The 18332-nt window shown below is 38.7% G+C and overlaps 1 protein-coding gene across 1 annotated transcript in view; it reads left to right on the forward strand.

Moving 5' to 3' along the window:
* LOC133762480 (cadherin-related family member 4-like) overlaps window positions 1-18332 on the forward strand; it is a 123082-nt gene that overhangs the window by 38134 nt on the left and 66616 nt on the right. Inside the window, exons 13-16 of the mRNA XM_062195476.1 lie at window positions 2592-2748; window positions 8991-9096; window positions 9843-10064; window positions 10925-11070. Coding sequence (XP_062051460.1) covers window positions 2592-2748; window positions 8991-9096; window positions 9843-10064; window positions 10925-11070 — 631 coding nt within the window. The remainder of the gene's footprint in view (window positions 1-2591; window positions 2749-8990; window positions 9097-9842; window positions 10065-10924; window positions 11071-18332) is intronic.

Here is an 18332-nt window from a genome sequence, read left to right on the forward strand (position 1 = left end):
CCAACAAATTGACACTCTAGTTTATGGCACCAGTAACCACCCTAGGCTGTCGTCATGAGTTGCCAAGGCTATGGAAGCCTTCCAAGTTCCCCGACTCTGATCATATTTAGACAAGGTCATAAAAGACAGGGTGAGGATAGTAACCAATGATCCTAAGAGTGGCATTAACCAGGTCTGAAAAATTATACAGCATTAAGTGGGGAAGAGGACCATCAGTACACACAGGTTGGGAGTAGAGCCATTGGTGGTAGAGTAGAGGTTATGATTACAAAGGAATGAGGCCCAAGTGCGCTAGACAGGGTCTAGAACAAAGGACAGAGTCATTATTAGAGGAGCTAAGAAAGGTGCTGTCTAAGCTACAAGTAATTTTTCTGATTGAGAAGCAAATAGAACCTGATAGAAGGGGCTTGATAATAATCTGTTGGGCTTTAGGCCTTGTAAGTTAAGAGGCCCAGACCTATCTATCTCTGGCTTTTCAATTACATATAAATTTCCAATTTTAGTATATGTGCTGCTGAAGCAAGTACAGAATATCATATAAGTTTAAGATGCTGGTATGATATGTTATTTTCATTATAAAATGGAAAATCAAATCAGTAAGGATTCACTTAGTGAATTCACTTACTGGAAAAGTTTAGAAAGTTGACAAGCAGTGGCCAGATTTTCTTTTTCTTAGTGAATTATTCTCCACAGGATCCTAGAGTGCTCAGAAAGTCTTAACCAACTCTGGTAGTATTGTGGTGAGACATTCATCTTTGTTACTCTAGTGGCATATTTCATGTGATCATTCATTGATCACTAATATATTGTTACTTATCAATACTAATCAATTGAGGATAATCACTGCTGACAATAGTACAACATAACATTATGTATTACAGATTGAGTATCCCTTATCTGAAATGCTTGGGGTCAGAAATAATTTGAACTTTGGATTGTTCTGTAATATTAATATATCTATAATTAAATATTTTCATGGTTGGGCCCAAGTCTAAAGATGAAATTTATTATCTTTCATATACACCTTAGACACGCAGCCTGATAATTTACAGGGTGGCTGGTTTTGGTGCACTTATGGCATTGTGGAGATGAGTAAAAGCTTGTAGCACTTCAGGTTTGGGAATGTCAGATTTGGGTCCTCAAACTTTATATTGAAAATCGGAGGAGTTTAGTGAGATGGCACTAAAATCTACTCCTGAAGCAGAATTAAGACAGCCCTACAAGTTGAGTGATGGAGGCTCTTGCTTAATCAGAATGTTTCTTTCATAATGGAAACTGTTTTATTACATGTTTTGCAAGATTTTTGTTGGTCTACCCTTGGGTAACCCATCTCTCACTTAAAATAATATTTATAAATGCAAATGCAGGCATATATTTATTTACTTTGCAGAAATAAAACAGTGTAAAATCCACATATAAAAACAATGCTATGGCTCTGATGTTCTTTGAATATCAACTTTCAGTTTGTAAACTTTTTGCTAGAACATTTTACTAAAAACTAAAAGGTCAAAGTAACCAAGGCTAATTCTGTAACCACCCCGATAGAAATTTGTTTTCACTTTCTATTTTAACTAGTGGTCTACAGATTTTTTTTTGAAGGAATATTACTCATTTTTGTTTCCAGAACATTCTTCATACTAACAAATTAGCCAACTTTTTATTCCAATGGTTTTTCAATCCTAAGATATTTTAAATGATTAACATTAGGCATATGCTTTTAAAACAGAAAAAAATCCACAATTTCAACTTTTAGTGGTAGTAAAGATACCACTAATTGCTATGAAAACACACAAACAGCTAAAATATATACATCATTAATGAAACCAAGACACACTTTTTTTGTGCCTGATGCAAAGAGCAATGTAGGTTTCTACTGTGGGGTTAGTACTGCCCTGTGCTGTGGCTCAGGGATTCTAGTTAATTCAGTTGTCTGGCTTTGCTTGCTGTGACCTTTGGACCTGAGCCCAATGGAAAAAGGGGACAGGAAGTATGTAAAATGCACCACCAAATTTTAATCCCCTTAATTAGAATTGAAATGTGGTCTTCTCACTTAGACTCCTTGTCCTAGTACACCTCATCCAGCCAACTGCAGGGAAACTGGGAGACAGGGATGGGCATATGAATATTAGCAGAGACCAACAGCCCCTGCTAACTGTTAAGTCAATGCAATATTTCATCAGTAGTTCTGAATGTCCTTATTTTTAAAATAGAGACAAAGATACATTATCTACCTAAAGGAAAATGTGTGCATTAATTAATTTCAGGAGATCACATCAATATCTAAGGTTTATAAATATACAGTTATGAATCTTAAGTCAAATAGCCATTTTGTTCAATTATAATATGTGTGTCTTACTACTTCTGTTGTTTGTTAATCCAACATACAGTAGTTCATTTTTCTTGGCCTCAGCATGGATGCAAGTGATTGATCTTATATAATTTTTTACCAACACTATGATTTTCTTATTAGCAGAAGTGGTTATTAAAAATATGAGCACATTTGAAACATCTCTAACATTAGTATTATCATCTGCGTAAATCTAGATGAACATGTGACACCACACTTTTTTCTCATATTTTATTCATTACAGAATTGAGCTTCCTGAAAACATCCCAGTTGAAACTCTCTTAGTTTCTCTAGCTTGTACAGATAAGGATGGAACTGTACCCAATAACAATATCACATATCATTTGATTACGGATACTTTTTCAAATGAAACCTTTACCCTCACAAACAATGAGCTGAAAGTAAGTATTTTCAATTTGCTCTCTGATTGTGGCCCTATGATTAACCTTAGATAGAAAAACATTTTATTTTTATTCCTATAAATTTCTTAATGAACTACAGTAGTTCAAATAGCTGATGGCAGAACTTGTTCCTGGATTTTCAACTGAACCTTAAATTGCCAACAACATATCTTGGTTTGGGGTGGATGTTGGAATGTAATTTTTATCTTGGGAGCTGAGCTAGGAAGGTTATAAATTTCCTAGAACAAATGGTTCTACGATAAAATACTGCCTATTCCTTTGGAATGTATTGAAGTTACCACCATAACCTTTAATAATATAATAAATAACATCAGGCTAGGTGTATAAACAGAATATATGTGGAATATGCAATAGCTCAAATATTTTACCAATTCAGGAAAACTATACTTGATTTGCAGTAAGTTTTGCAACCTAGGTCTGGCTATATTTTCCTGTTTTGAAAGATGAGGTATGTGTTCAACAGCATAATAGAAAACCTGCTCACCTTGACCAATAAGCTGAGAAGAAACCCATCCTGGTCTTGAAGAGTAGGGCATAGGTAACAAATTCTCTTTTGAACCTTGTTTCGAAACTGAGTGTTCTGCAATCAGCCTTCAACCCAAGTTGCCTTTTGTAAAAACTGACATCTTTACCATGTGTTGTTGTCACTCTGCGATTGAGGTACCTAGAATCACTTTCACCATCTGAAAATACTGTGATATCTTTCGGTTCTGTCTTTCACTCCTGTTGTTTATACTGCTAGAAAACTCTCCCCATCACTTTGGATTTCCCATTACCAACACATTTTTGCACAATTTTTCTAACTTAGGCACTTTTTTTTAGAAAATCACCCCTTGATTTCTTCTCTTTCTTCTCTGGATCAGATGCTTCTCAGTTTCTCATAGCATTTTGTGTCTCCTCCCTTATGGCACTAATTAGTCAGAGAAAGAAAAATCTGTTGTTAGACCAGTCTCTGAAGCATATGCAATGCTTAGATATATTAATTAATTCATGAATTTAATGATTAAAATTAAACCTTGAAGCAATTTCGTAATGCATTGACAGGTTTTAGTCACAAATTACTGCTAAATGCTTCAATGTCAATGTCTCACTTTTTCTAATTCTTTGCAACTAGAAGATATTGTTAAAAGACCAAAATGTTTAAAAAAACCCCTTATATGTATATCATTTGTTGATTCTCCCTATTGAAACAAATCTAACAAAAATAAAACAAGCACACAAAATACACAAGCAAACAACGCTGTTTTACAAGACCTGCTGTAATTTTGGCTAAAACTAGTTGCATAAATTTCAGAGGCAAAACCATTAAACCAGAGTAACCTATGATGGATTTTTCCCCTTTTCCAGGGAAATTATGTAATACTAACCTGTACTAAGCTCAGTGGTGTGTGATATGACCCCTCTCTTTTTTTTTTTTCCTCAAACTTTATGTAATTGGATGAAAACAATAGTATTTTTCCCAATGGATGATTACATTCAGAAAGGTTATTACAGCAGCAGGATCATTTTGGTACTGCAGCAGCCAGGGAAAATAAGCCAGTTGGTTGAAAAAGCAGCTGACATAATTTTAGTACTTAGTGAATAAAACATTTATTAGGAGAACATTGAAAGAAAGTATATTTGGCTTTCCAACAATGCTTGAGTTTCAAACTCACAAAAAGCCATAATTTAGACACTTTTTTAAAGAAAAATTTAAATAAAATGCATTTGTCTTTGCTAATCATTTACTGACGTGTGGGTTGTCATATGTGGGGAAAGAGTTTTACCAATCACTAACAACCAGGACTTAGAATTAAGTACTAAGGGTTTTAGGACAAAATCCTGGTTAAAGGTTCAGGGTACTACTAGATGCTAACTTAAATTTTTCTTAATTAATTCATGAGTAAAGTTCACCACTGCTAGTGATAGCCATATCACTTTTTTCTGTTTTATTTTTTAAGATTTATTTATTTATTTGAGAGGCAAAGTTACACACACACAGTGAGAGAGAGAGAGAGACAGAGACAGAGACAGAGACAGAGAAAGACAGAGACAGAGACAGAGACAGAGAGAAAGGTCTTCCATCCACTAGTTCACTCACCAAGTAGCTGAAATGGCCAGAGTTGGGCCAATCTGAAGGCAGGAGCCAGGAGCTTCTTCTGGGTTTCCCACACAGGTGCAGGGGCCTAAGCACGTGGGCCATCTTCTACTGCTTTCCCAGGCCATAGCAGAGAGCTGGATGAGAAGAGGAGCATCCAGAACACAAACCACTACCCATATGGGAGGCCAGCGCCACAGATGGAGACTTAGCCTACTAGTTCACAGCACTTGCCCCAGCCATATCATTTTAATATTTTACAAAGAATGACTACTTAATATGTCTAAATGATATCACATGCAGTACATTCAACTTATTAATAAAGTAATAAAACATGACTATTTCTTTAAATCAGTATTGTTAATCTTTGTTTTATTAAATTAATCCCCTTTCATGAGCCTTGACCAGAAAAGTCACCAAATATATTTTTATTACTTAGTTCATTTAAAATTATTTGTAAGGTAATATTTGATACATGCAGCATAAAAAGCTAACGCTTTCACAAGTTATGAAGCATAGCAACAAAATAAACCCCTGACTATCTCACTCCACTTCATAGTTAGAACATTCTGTCCTTTCCTAGCCCTCTACTTATCCCCTGCAGGCACCAATATCCTGAAGTTTGCATTTGTCACAGCCATGGGAATTTCACAGTTTTATCATATGTATATATGCTCTTAGACAATATCGCTTTGTTTGCTTAGCTATTAAGCTTTGACAAAGTATTACCATTGCTGCAGTCTTAATTTGCTTTAGGTTTCTAAGAGACATCTACATATACTGAGTGTCTATCTCCTTATGATAACGCATGTTATTCCTTAATATTCCCTTGAATGACTATGCCCGTTCTCCCACTGATGGTGATTTGAACTTGCTTTTGATTTTTGTGTATTATGTCTTTATTGTAATGAACATACTTGTGTGTTTCTCTTGGTACCCACAAACAACATGATCTGTGAAATCTATACAAGGAGTCTTCAGCAAGTTCATAGAAAAAATATGTATTATGGCAAAATTGGGCATGAATTTCAAAATTATTTTGCACCAAAATAGACTTATCTTTCAATTAAATTTTCCATAATTTATTTGAGGTGTACCTATAGCTAAGAGAACTATCATGTCACAGTGCATGCAAATGTTCAGCTCCCTGAGACAGTGTCAAGGTGTTGGTTTCTCCTCTCAATAGCAATCGATAAGCATTGCTGTCTTCCAATATGCTTGTCATGATATCTGATACTCACAGAGTTTGGTATGCTTCTGCCTGACTGGTAACAAGGTTGCACATCTCATATATTCATCCATTATGTAAATAAATATGATATATTTGCATCTCCTCTGTTGAGGATAAACATTCTTATTTTGTTTGTTTTCATTATGGGTTTATATAATATGTTAAAATATTTGGAAAATATGCTTTCCTGTAAATATTCATACTTCAGTTTTTCTAAACGCAAAGGAATTAGTTTTGTAACATGGAGGAAAGTGGGAATTCAGCTAATTTTTTTTTCACCATTGAGGATGCCAATCTGCAAGTGACATTTCTATAGTGACCTACAATACCATACCTCACAGATACAGAATTTTCTCTATGTTTTAACCTGTCTCTGGTTATTTTATTTTTTATACAGATTTATTTATTTGAAAGGCAAAGTGACAGGAGAGAGAGAGAGAGAGAGAGAGAGAATGCACGAAATGCACGAAAGAGGGAGTGAGCACAGGAGACACAGACAGAAACACGGAGAGAAATCTTCCATCCTGTAGTGGTTCTCTTCCCAGATGGCTGCAACATGCAGGTCTGGCCAGGCTGAAGCCAGGCGTCAGCAGCTTTATCTGAGTCTCCCACATTAGTGGCAAGGGCCCAGGCACGTGGGTCATCCTCCACTGCCTTCCCAGACACATCAGCAGGAAGTTGGATGGGAAGTGGAGCAGCCGATACTCAAACCAGCACTCTAATATATGGGATGCCAGTAATGCAAGCGGTGGCTTAACACACTGCACCGTAATACCGGCCTCTTTGGGTTATTTTCTTATTGTAGTTGTAATTCTTTTCATTCTCAATTTGTTACAGTTTCTTCAGGTCATCACAATATAAGAAAAGGCACAATGATTATATAGGAGAATAGGAAGACTATCCATGCCATTGGGATTTTTTTTTTTTTTTAAGACTTAGACATTTATTTAACGGGCAGAATTACAGAGGAGAGAGAGAGAATCTTCTATCCACTGTTTACTTCCCAAATGCCCACAACAGACAGGGCTTGGCCAGGCTGCAATCAGGAGCCAGGAATTTGGGGAGGGGCCCAAGCACTTGGGCCATCTCCTGATGCTTTTCCAGGTGCATTAGGAAGGAGCTGAATCACAAGTGGAGCAGCAGGAAATCGAACCCACACTCTTATAAGGGACACTGGAATTGCAGGCTGTGGCTTAACCTGCTCCGTCACAATGCCAGCCCCACCACTGGTGTTCTTTATGTCACTTTTCTTTATCCACATAGAAGGTAGACTACTGGACATTAGGGTTGAAGAGTATCTTACAAACCGTCTACCATTTCACTTCATTTATGAAGAAATGGTTTTCTCCAATTTGATTAATGCATTTACAATCTCCAACTTCTGTACTTCATGGAACATGCTAGAATAACTCATAGCATAAAGTTATGCTCCTGTGCTTCTCTATACCAACTCGCCTCCTGGTTGCTGCACATAACTTTCCTCCCTAGGAAATGCTTGTTGAGAAAAGCAGTTCATGCGACTGTAGGCATGGAGAGAGCCTCAGAGAAACGGACGCAGCATGCATTCAGATGCTCTGCCTGCCCTTGGGTGGTCTCAGCCCCAGTCTGGGCTACGACCACTGTAGGGACTGTGTGATTATGCATCAGCTGTCGAGGGAAGACTCTCAGATGGCCCCTTGTCTTTAACATGATTCAAAATCCTGCAAACATCACGCCTGTGCTGTGTATCCTTCCCTGGAGAATAAAGTGAAACAGCAAAAACATGAGATGCTTTGACCTATCTCAGGGTGAACCTCGAGTTTTGTTTTTGCATGATTTTGAGGCTTGCAATGGAAATCTGGTTTCTACAACACTATTCCCACTGATACCAACCCAGACTTCATTCATTTTGAAAAATAAATGCAATGAATTCATGACAACTTCTCTTTACATATCTTAAATACCCTTCGTGGTAACTACAGATGCTCCTCGATTTTCAAGGGGATATATCTAGAAAAGTCAATCCTAAGTTGAAAATATTACAAATGGAAAATGCATTTAATCTATCTAACCTAATGATCATTGTAGCTCCTCTTTGTGATCACAGAGTTGACTGAACTGCAGCACTGCCCACATGGGTGGGGGGGGGGAGAGAGAGAGAGAAAGAGAGAGAGAGAGAGAGGGAGAAACTCTACTTTTGGTAGCCCGAAAGGATCAAAATTCAAAATTCAAAGTTCATCTCTATTAAGTGTGTATGGTTTCATACACCAACACAAAGTTGAAAAAATTTAGTAAGTCATGGAACAGCTATATTTACAAAGTATCTGAAAGAGGGGACAGACAGCCTGTGGCAAATTATTCCTTGAAAATGAATGCACACAAAAGATGAAATCCTGATCTTTCTATTAGCGTGTTTTTTACAATAGAATGTTATATACTACCATTATTTTAGTCAGGCAGTGAATTTATGGCCTACTTGTTATAAAACTTTGCTATGCATTGTGGAAGCCACCAGCTACTTAGCCCATTAACAACAAATATACATCCAAATTAAGATATGTTACAATTGTGAAATAACAGATTTCACAGAGTAAATATGAACAAACAAATCTAAGTATCTCACTTTTTATATTGATTACATGTGGAAATAATAATATTTTGGATATGTTTGATTAAATAAAATATTTTGCTATAATTGTCTAACTTTTAAAAATACTTGTTTAAAAGTGGCTACTAGAAAAATTAATGTGACGGTGGCTCATGTTATATTCCTGTTTGACGATTGACAACACTGTTGTAAAATATCGCTTTCACTCGTTTGTTACCAAAATGGGTCCCACATGTCTTCATTTTGAATTTATGTAGATGACAAAATAGATGTTTAACTCAAACAAAGCAAAGCAAGATTGTCAATGTACTATTTTTCATCTGCAGATCGGACCGTCACATCTAGATTTTGATAATGCTGTTTTTGCAGGAATGCACTTCAAATACACCCTCTTTGTAAGAGTGTCTGATGAAGGAAATCCCGTATTATCAAGTAAGAAGTCATTAACTCAAAATAGCTACATGATATAAAATACCTAATTCTTTAAAAAAATAGTTTTAGATGTGCAATACCTGTAAATATTCCAGTGATAGAGTATAATAAATTCTATAAGTTATTATTTATTAACTTATTTTGTGTACTGCTATTGAAAATCTGAAAGTATAAACAAAAACTGGAACTACAGTGGGAAAATTATGTTGAAATGTTTAGTCCTGCATTTTGTAGTTACTTAAGGGGCAATGTCAAAGGTTAGCTTTTCTGAAGTCTTTTTGCTTTTAAAAGATTTATCCAGGAATTACTTTATTTAATACTAGAGAAGATTCTAATATTCAGATTCTCATAGTAAATTGCATTTCCTTCATTGTTGCCTTCTTACATTGTCATGGTAAAGTACTTTAGTCCTATTTCCACTAGTCAACACTACATCTATTCTCAGAAACTCTGATGCTTTGTTCAGAATAGAAGCATTTATGTTTAACGCTAGAAAAGCAGCTATCTAGACAGATGTTCAAAATCATTTTGTAGAATATTTTACTCCTAATATTAGCTTTAATACTGTATGACTTAAAAAGTAGTAACTTTATAAGACTTGCCAACATAAATGTATATGTATAATTTATGCACTCAGAATGAAAGATATAATGTGAAGTTTCAGAAAGTAAAATGAAAAAGTAAGAGTTACTGAAGGGGCTTTATGATCTATCCAGCTACATTTTTGTGTACATGTTTCTCCATAGCAATGATTACAGTCATCGTAAGAGTGAGTCGCATAAATGAACTGAATCCAACTGGAACCACATTGGCCTTTACCTTCAGCATATTTGAAAATAGTCCAGTTGATACACTAGTTGGGGAAATTACATTTACAGATGCGGACTGGCCATTTAACAATGTAAAATATGCCATTGTTGGAGGCAATTTGGGAACACCTCCCATATTTTACATCGAACCCGATACAGGTACTGTAAAAACACTGATATTCACTCTATAATTAAGGAACTCACATATATTCATTGTGGGTGGTTGTACTTAGAAACCATGAGCAGCCGGCACCATGGCTCACTAGGCTAATCCTCCGCCTGCAGCACCGGCACACCGGGTTCTAGTCCCGGTTGGGGTGCCGGATTCTGTCCCGGTTGCTTCTCTTCCTGTCCAGCTCTCTTCTGTGGCCTGGGAGTGCAGTGCAAGTCCTTGGGCCCTGCACCCGCATGGGAGATCAGGAAGAAGCACCTGGCTCCTGGCTTTGGATCAGTGCGGTGCACCGGCCACAGTGCGTTGGCAACAGCACGCCGGCTGCAGCAGCCACTGGGGGGTGAACCAACAGAAAAGGAAGACCTTTCTCTCTCTCTCTCTCACTGTCCACTCTGCCTGTCAAAAAAAAAAAAAAAAAAAAGAACTTAAAAAAAAAAAAGAAACCATGAGCATGGGGACATCTTCAGACACAACTGGATCTTGAGCTACGTAGTATTCACCTGGGTTTGTCAGCTGAATCCAAATGTCTTGGTTACTTCAAGAAAAACAGTGACACTTTGATCTTGCCATGCTGAACTCCAGAAAGCACTACATAATCTTCCAGAGGTCTACAAATGTGTAACAAGTGACCAAAGCAGTGTACAAATTAACATGTGTCATGGTTTTGCTGCCATAATAGGGATATCATTATCTAAAGAAAGGTGATGTGCATTAGTTAATTTGCATTTGTTATTGCAATGATTATTTAATGTATATAATGAACATAGTTTATACAGTTTATAATTCATATAAATTGAAGATATTTATTAATCCTGACCTACCATGTCTCACTTTATGCTTGTGTTAGGAATGATAAAACTGTTGGGTTCCCTAGACAGGGAAATGCAATCACGATACAAGATAGCTGTGAGAGTAACGGACTTGGACAATGACGCCCTCCCTGACCCCATCAGACAGAGAAGTGCTACTGCTCAGGTGACCGTCCATGTCCTGGTAAGAATGAATCACTGCTTGCGTTACTGTTTTCCCTTAGGCATTAAGAAATAAAAAATAAAGCATAGTTATGAATGGCTATATATTCAATTCCTTCAGAGTGAACATAAATGTAGAAAGACAAATGTTTGCTTTGAAAATATTGTAAACTGTAACATAGCGTGTTCAAATTGTCATTATGAAATTAATATGGTGTGACTTCTGAATTAATTCAATTGTTCTAAGAAGCTGAATTTACATGAGGAATCCTTCATACCTCGATTGTATTTAAGTTGTGACAAGGATTATTCTGTGGTGAAACCTATCGCCATGAACAAGCACATGTTTTAGAGTCTAGAGGTTCCCCTCAGGACATTTAAGCTATTTTTCTGTTTGTCTAACCAATCTCTCCCTCTCTGTCTTTCAATGAAGAAATATTTTAATATTATCACTAGTAAAGTTTCTGAGATCAGCCACAGAGTCTCACAAACATGGAGTACAGAGGTGAGGTCTTCTAAGTAATTCTAAAATATTCAATGCAAAACTATATTTGACTTGGCTTGTTTAAGACTTGCATCAATACAATTCTGTACATGGCTTCCATTGGTGGAACAGAGAGTGAAATTCTCCTTTATAGATAGTGCCAAATTTTCTTTATCTTATGATTTTGTTTGCATTCTTTTTTGCTTCTTGGGAGCTGTAAGAATGCCAGCACTGGATCCTAAGGAAAAGGCAGCAACTTCTAATAAAAAAGATTTAAAACCACAGGCATTGTTGAGAGCCTGTGTACGCTCCTGCGTGGTGAGCACTTTCATATGTGCTTTTGGTGAGTTAAATAGTGAGTGGTGCTCATGACTCAGTGTTACCATCACCACCATAGGCTCATTATGTCTGGAAAACACAATAAACCCGGCTAAAAATATTTGTGGAGAGAAACTTAATGAAGTGACTTGCATGGCTTCAACCATGACTCAAAAACGTCTTAAGATAATGAACCTTCTTTCCTAATGCAAGCTTTCAGTAATGTACCCCAGGAACACTCAATATTACAGGGCCAACAGTAGGTGTCTTCCCATTTGCACTTCCGTAATCTGATGATTGCATTTTCTTTTTGCCTATATTCCAACGGTTATGAGAACCAAAGATGTCTTTGTTCTTCAGCCGTGATATCATTTATATGTCTTTCTCTTATGTGCCTGGTAGGATTTATTCAGAAATGAGCCTTTCATTTCCTGAAACTATGCAAAAACTTATATCCATTTCCCACCATCCAAGTGTGGGCTTCACCTTTGCTGAAGACATTGCTACAGAATTTAAATACCTGTCCTCTAAACATACTACCCATCCATGGAAGGATGAAAATGTTCAGAAACTATAAGCTGATACAACAGTTTTTTTTTGATACTATACCTAGCTCCAAAAAATGATTGAAGCTGACATACAAAAAGAAACAGAGGGGCTGGCGCTGTGGTGCAGTACGTTGGGCCTCTATCTGTGGTTCTGGCATCCCATATGGGTGCTGGTTCATGTCAGCTGCCCCTCTTCCAATCTAGTTCTCTGCTAAGGCCTGAGAAAGCAGTAGAAGATGGTCAAAGTGCTTGGGTCCCTGTACCAACGTGGAAGACCTGGAAGAAACTCCTGACTCTTGGCTTCGGATGGTCCCATCTCCGGCCATTGCGGTCATTTGGGGAGTGAACCAGTGGATGGAAGACCTTCCTCTCTGTCTCTCCCTCTCTGTAATTCCACCTCTCAAATAAACAAATAAAATCTTAAAAAAAAAGAAACACAGTGTAGTCATACTACTTAAATCAAAGGAATCGATTAGATGGAAATTTAATCTCTAAGAATGAGCAAAAATCAAAAATCTATGTATTTCATAAAAATAAAAGGTTAGTACTTTAATGGCTCCTGAGTTATGTAAGTACTTACATTCCATGAGACTGCACTTGGAAGTTATTTGTATTTGGATTATGAGGTGATTTGTGTGAGATGAAGAAATCAGGGTGAGGCCCTGGCTCTGTAAAACTATTGTCCATTTAACAAGAGACACCAGAGAACTTCATCTCTCTCCACCACGAGAGAGCACAGTGAGAAGGCTGCAGCTTGCAAGCCTGGAAGAGAACCCACACCAAAAACCAAATGCTACCAGACCTTGATTTTGGACTTGAGCCCATAGAACTGTGAGAAAATATATTTCTGTTGTTCAAGGCATGCAATCAATGGTATTTTGTTCTGGCAGCCCAAACAGACTGAGGCAAATGCCAACTTGTTTTCTCAAACAAACAGGCTTAGATGTTATAAAGCTACGATATTGGGGCTGGCGCAGTGGCTCAGTAGGTTGAAGCCCTGGCCTGCAGTGCCAGCATGCCATATGGGTGCTAGTTCGAGTCCCAGCACCTCCACTTCCAATTCAGCTCCCTACTAATGTGCCTGGAAAAGCAGCAGAGGATGGTGCACGTGCTTGGGTCTCTGAATCCATGTGGTTGACCTGGAAGAAGCTCCTGGCTCCTGGCTTTGCCATTCTCCAGCCCGGGCTGTTGGGGCCATTTGGAGAGTGAACCAGAAGAGAGAAGATCTCTTTGTCTGTCCCTCCTTCTCTCTCTTTGTAACTCTGCCTTTCAAATAAATAAATACATTTTTTTAAAAAAGAAAGCTATGAGATTAAAAGGCATATCCCTAATAGATTGTAGATACATATATAGATAAATGGAAAATAATAGTAAGTCTTGGATCCAACATGCAAGTTAGTAGGTTCATGATAAATTATTGCATAAATAAGATTAGAATAACTAGTACCTAATTTGGAAAACAACAAACATTGATTCCTAGTTTAAGAAGATTAAAAATTTATATGTAAAACAATAAACAACCATAAGCAAACATTCACAAAATCTTGAATATGGGGGGATATTTCTTTTCCTAAAGGTGTGTATATTTATTTGAAAAGTAGAGTTACAGAGAGAGAGAGAGAGAGAGAGAGAGAGAATCTTTTATCTTCTGGTTCATTCTCAAAATGGCTGCAGCATACGGAACTAGTCCAGGAGCCAGGAGCTTCATCTGGGTCTCCCTTATGGGTGCAAGGGCCAAGCATTTTGACCATTATCTACTGCATTCTCAGGCACATCAGCAGGGAATTGTAACGGAAGTGGAATAGCCAGGACTTGAACCGGGGCACATACTGGATGCTGCCGCTGCAGCTCACAGTGCTGACCCCTTGGTGAGGGATTTCTAAGCATCCTCACAAGGCAGGCATCATACATGTCAATATTGTTAGGCCTGACTGCAAAGACAGCCTATCTGCAGTTCAATAATAGCGTAATTTACATGGAAAGGCAAACAAAAAAATTGAAAAAATATATTTACAGCATTTGTATTAGAATTTCAAATATTAATATCTTTAGCCAGTCATAATCAGAAAGAAAAGAGCTCAATAGGGGTTTCTTGTTAATATAAAAATTGGCAAATATTGTAGTAAACAAGGAAACAATGACAATAATTTATTTTTGCATATTAAATTGAACCCCCCAAAAGCAGATATTTTGTTTTGGAAATTATATACGTAATAGACAAAGGATTTTTTTCAGAAATTTAAATTAAATTGGTATAATTTTTGGAGGGTTTTTTTAACAATACATATAAGTTAGCATTACCATTTTAAATGTAAAGAAATTGTTGTTTACAGAGGCTAAAAATCAACAAGTGTGGTTATCAAAAACACAGCCAATCCTTTGTACCAGCCCTTTGATCATTATATTCTTTTATTGTTTGTTAAAGGCATAACGACAAAGATCGTTCTTCCAGTATCTGTGGTGGAACATTATCTCAAACCATGACAAATTTTATTTTCTAAACATGTTGAAGTATGTCATGGATATTTTTCCATATGATTAAATATTTTCTTCACATCATCTCTATGTATTTTGCAAATTTTAGCTGAAGCTATTTTAGTTTAGAATGTCTACCTTCATTAGTAAAACAGCAACAAAACAAAAGATCAATAAAAAGCACTCCAGACTGCCATGACTACCTGCTAGCATCTGTGCACTGACTTGTTCCTTCGCCATCACTTGTGCTTCCAGGCCTCTGGATTTTGCTCTCAGTGTAGTGTGTCCTTTAGTCCTTGCTCCCTTCTTCATTTGTTGGACTTCTACTTACCCCTCAAGGCCCAGTGTATTCCTTCTACATGGACCTGGCTTTCAGAATATAGTGCAAGCGAAACTGAAACAATACACATGGTCCGGGTGCCAATCTGGAGACAAGTTCTCAGTTCTCCAAAAGCTCACAGCCCACTGTGGGTACTCTTATCCAGGGTGTATATCACCGATTACAGAACTTGAATGCAATGAGCTCCTTTTGTTGTCATGAGAGCTACACATGTCCATGTATTTAGAATGTAAATTATAGAAAACTGAAATGAAGTCGCAAAATAACAAATTAATTTTGCCTTCTGCTGCTCCCAAGTCTGACAGTGGTTTAAGCAGCAATATTGCATGGATACAGTTTGTTTCCATATTCACCCAGAAGTCAGAACATATCTCAGAGAATTACTTGGCTCAAAACACCTCGAGAAAAATGAGATAAAATATAATGTCATTGGCTGGTGCCATGGCTCACTTGGCTAATCCTCCACCTGCAGTGCTGTCACCCTGGGTTCTAGTCCCGGTTGGGGTGCCGGTTCTGTCCCAGTTGCTCCTCTTCCAGTCCAGTTCTCTGCTGTGGCCCAGGAGGGCAGTGCAGGATGGCCCAAGTGCTTGGGCCCTGCACCCACATGGGAGACCAGGAGGAAGCACCTGGCTCCTGGCTTCGGATCGACGCAGCACGCTGGCCATAGAGGCACTTGAGGGGTGAACCAATGGAAAAAGGAAGACCTTTCTCTCTGTCTCTCTCTCTCTTACTGTCTAACTCTGCCTGTCAAAAAAAAAAAAAAGGTAGAAAACTAACCTCAAAAGAAATTAAGAAAAATTTCCAGAAGCCTCTCTAAAACAAAGAGGCTCCCTACGCCACCAACTGTCCCTGGAGCAACTGCGCTGTGAGTTCCACATGCAAGGAAAAACAGGAAATAAAAATTTGGGAGTGATTAAGGTAGGGAGCTGGAACCACATGTGATAAAATATGGAACAACATACTCACATCCTGAGCTCAGGAAGGCAACAAGAAAGCTTGTCTAAGACTGGACTCTTGAGTTAAGGGGGAGAATGTGTGCCCTGAGACTTGAAGGAAATGCATATTGGGTTGGAATGCTACACACTGTAGCCCACTGCAAAACCCAGTGCAAGTTTAGACCAAAAAAAAGGTCTTGATGTCTTATTTTGGGGTGGAAACAGAAGCAAAGCTTTTTTGGAGAGGCCTAAGTGCTATGGAAGCTACAAAAGATACCTACAGGTAAACCTGGTTGAACAGGAGCTCAGAGTCAAAACCCACAGACTCTTAGGAAAAGCTACAACCTGTAGAATAGTAAATCCGTTGAGGCACAGTGATGTCAGCCTCATCCAGTGGCATCAAGCTGAGGACCTGGGCGGAATGGCTTTGGACATGACTGTTACCAACAGCTTGGTGTGCATTTTTGGCATGACCTGGTGAGCAGGAATGATGTTGCAGGGTCTATTTATAAATATAGTACGGATAATAATATGACAATGTTATGGATTTTTTTTTTTTTTTGTTTTGACAGGCAGAGTGGACAGTGAGAGAGAGAGAGAGACAGAGAGAAAGGTCTTCCTTTGCTGTTGGTTCACCCTCCAATGGCCGCCGCCGTTGGCACGCTGCGGCCAGCGCACCGCGCTGATCCGATGGCAGGAGCCAGGTACTAATCCTGGGCTCCCATGGGGTGCAGGGCCCAAGCACATGGGCCATCCTCCACTGCACTCCCTGGCCACAGGAGAGAGCTGGCCTGGAAGAGGGGCAACCGGGACAGAATCCGGCGCCCAGACCGGGACTAGAACCCGGTGTGCTGGCGCCGCAAGGCGCAGGATTAGCCTAGTGAGCCGCGGTGCCGGCCCCAATGTTATGGATTTTTTAAATTAATTAATTAAAAGGCAGAGAGAGAGAAACAGACAGATGACAGGCAGAGAACTACCATCTGCTGTTTCACTCCCCAAATGCCAGCAACAAGCCAGGGGCGGGCTTGGCTGAAGCCAGAAGCTAGGAACTCCATCCATGACTCCTTTGTGGGTTGTAGGGACCTAAGTACTTGAGTTATCACTCACTGCCTCCTGGATTGTGCATTGGTAATTAGCTGGAATTCAAAGCAGAGCCAGGTCTCGAGCATGGAGCATCGCAAGTACTTCTCAACTGCTAGGCCAAACTTCTGCCCGACAGCTTAATTTTGATATCAGCCAGCTGTTGTTGTTCTAGCATCTTGCCACTAATAAACAGTGTTTACATTATAAACAGTCTGCACAATAGGGCGGGGTAGTATTAGCATGTGTGGGGCATCTTTTGTGGAAGTAACACATAGAACAGTAACAATATTTAATAGACTAGTTGGGCCCTGGTGCTGATTAGAAATTAGTGAGGACAATGTTGACATTCATCGCATCTCAAATCACCAGGTGTTCTGAGCATGTTAACAGTGCTCCGTCATGAAAATGAGGTGAGGTCTGGTGTGCAGAAGTGCAGTTTTATTGTAGTAAAAGAATCCGGGGCGGGGGGGGAAGTGGGGGAGCTGGCGCTGTGGTGTAGTGGGTAAAGCTCCAGCTGGCAGTGCTGGCATCCCATACGGGCGCCAGTTCAAGTCTTAGCTGCTCCACTTCTGATCCAGCTCTCTGTTACAGCCTGGGAAAGCAGTAAAAGATGGCTTAAGTCCTTGGGTCCCTGTACCTGCGTGGGAGACCCAGAAGAATCTCCTGGCTCCTGGTCTCGGATCAGCGCAGCTCTGGCCATTGTGGCCAATTGAGGAGTGGGCCAGCAGATGCAAGACCTCTCTTGCTCTGCCTCTCCTTTTTTCTCTGTGTAACTCTGACTTTCAAATAAATCTTAAAAAAAAAAAAAAAAAAAAAAAAAAAAAAAGCACCTGGGGACATTTAGGACTGCATTGGTTAAAAAGTTGTTACTACAAACATCTGATCATCTGATCAACTTGCAACTTTGACAAAAACACTCATGCTATCCCTAAAAAGGCAGGAAAACCAGGTTCATTGAATTGAAAAACCTGAGCAGATGCTCTGGAGAAAGTTCCAACAGTTTCTTTTGAAATGATAATCTGTGAGTTGAGTCATACTACCTGAAATATGCTTTTTAAAAGATATGAAAACTTAACTATTTAGGAACAGTGTTATTTTTTT

The sequence above is a fragment of the Lepus europaeus genome, chromosome 1 (assembly GCF_033115175.1).
Source record: "Lepus europaeus isolate LE1 chromosome 1, mLepTim1.pri, whole genome shotgun sequence".
NCBI lineage: Eukaryota > Metazoa > Chordata > Mammalia > Lagomorpha > Leporidae > Lepus > Lepus europaeus.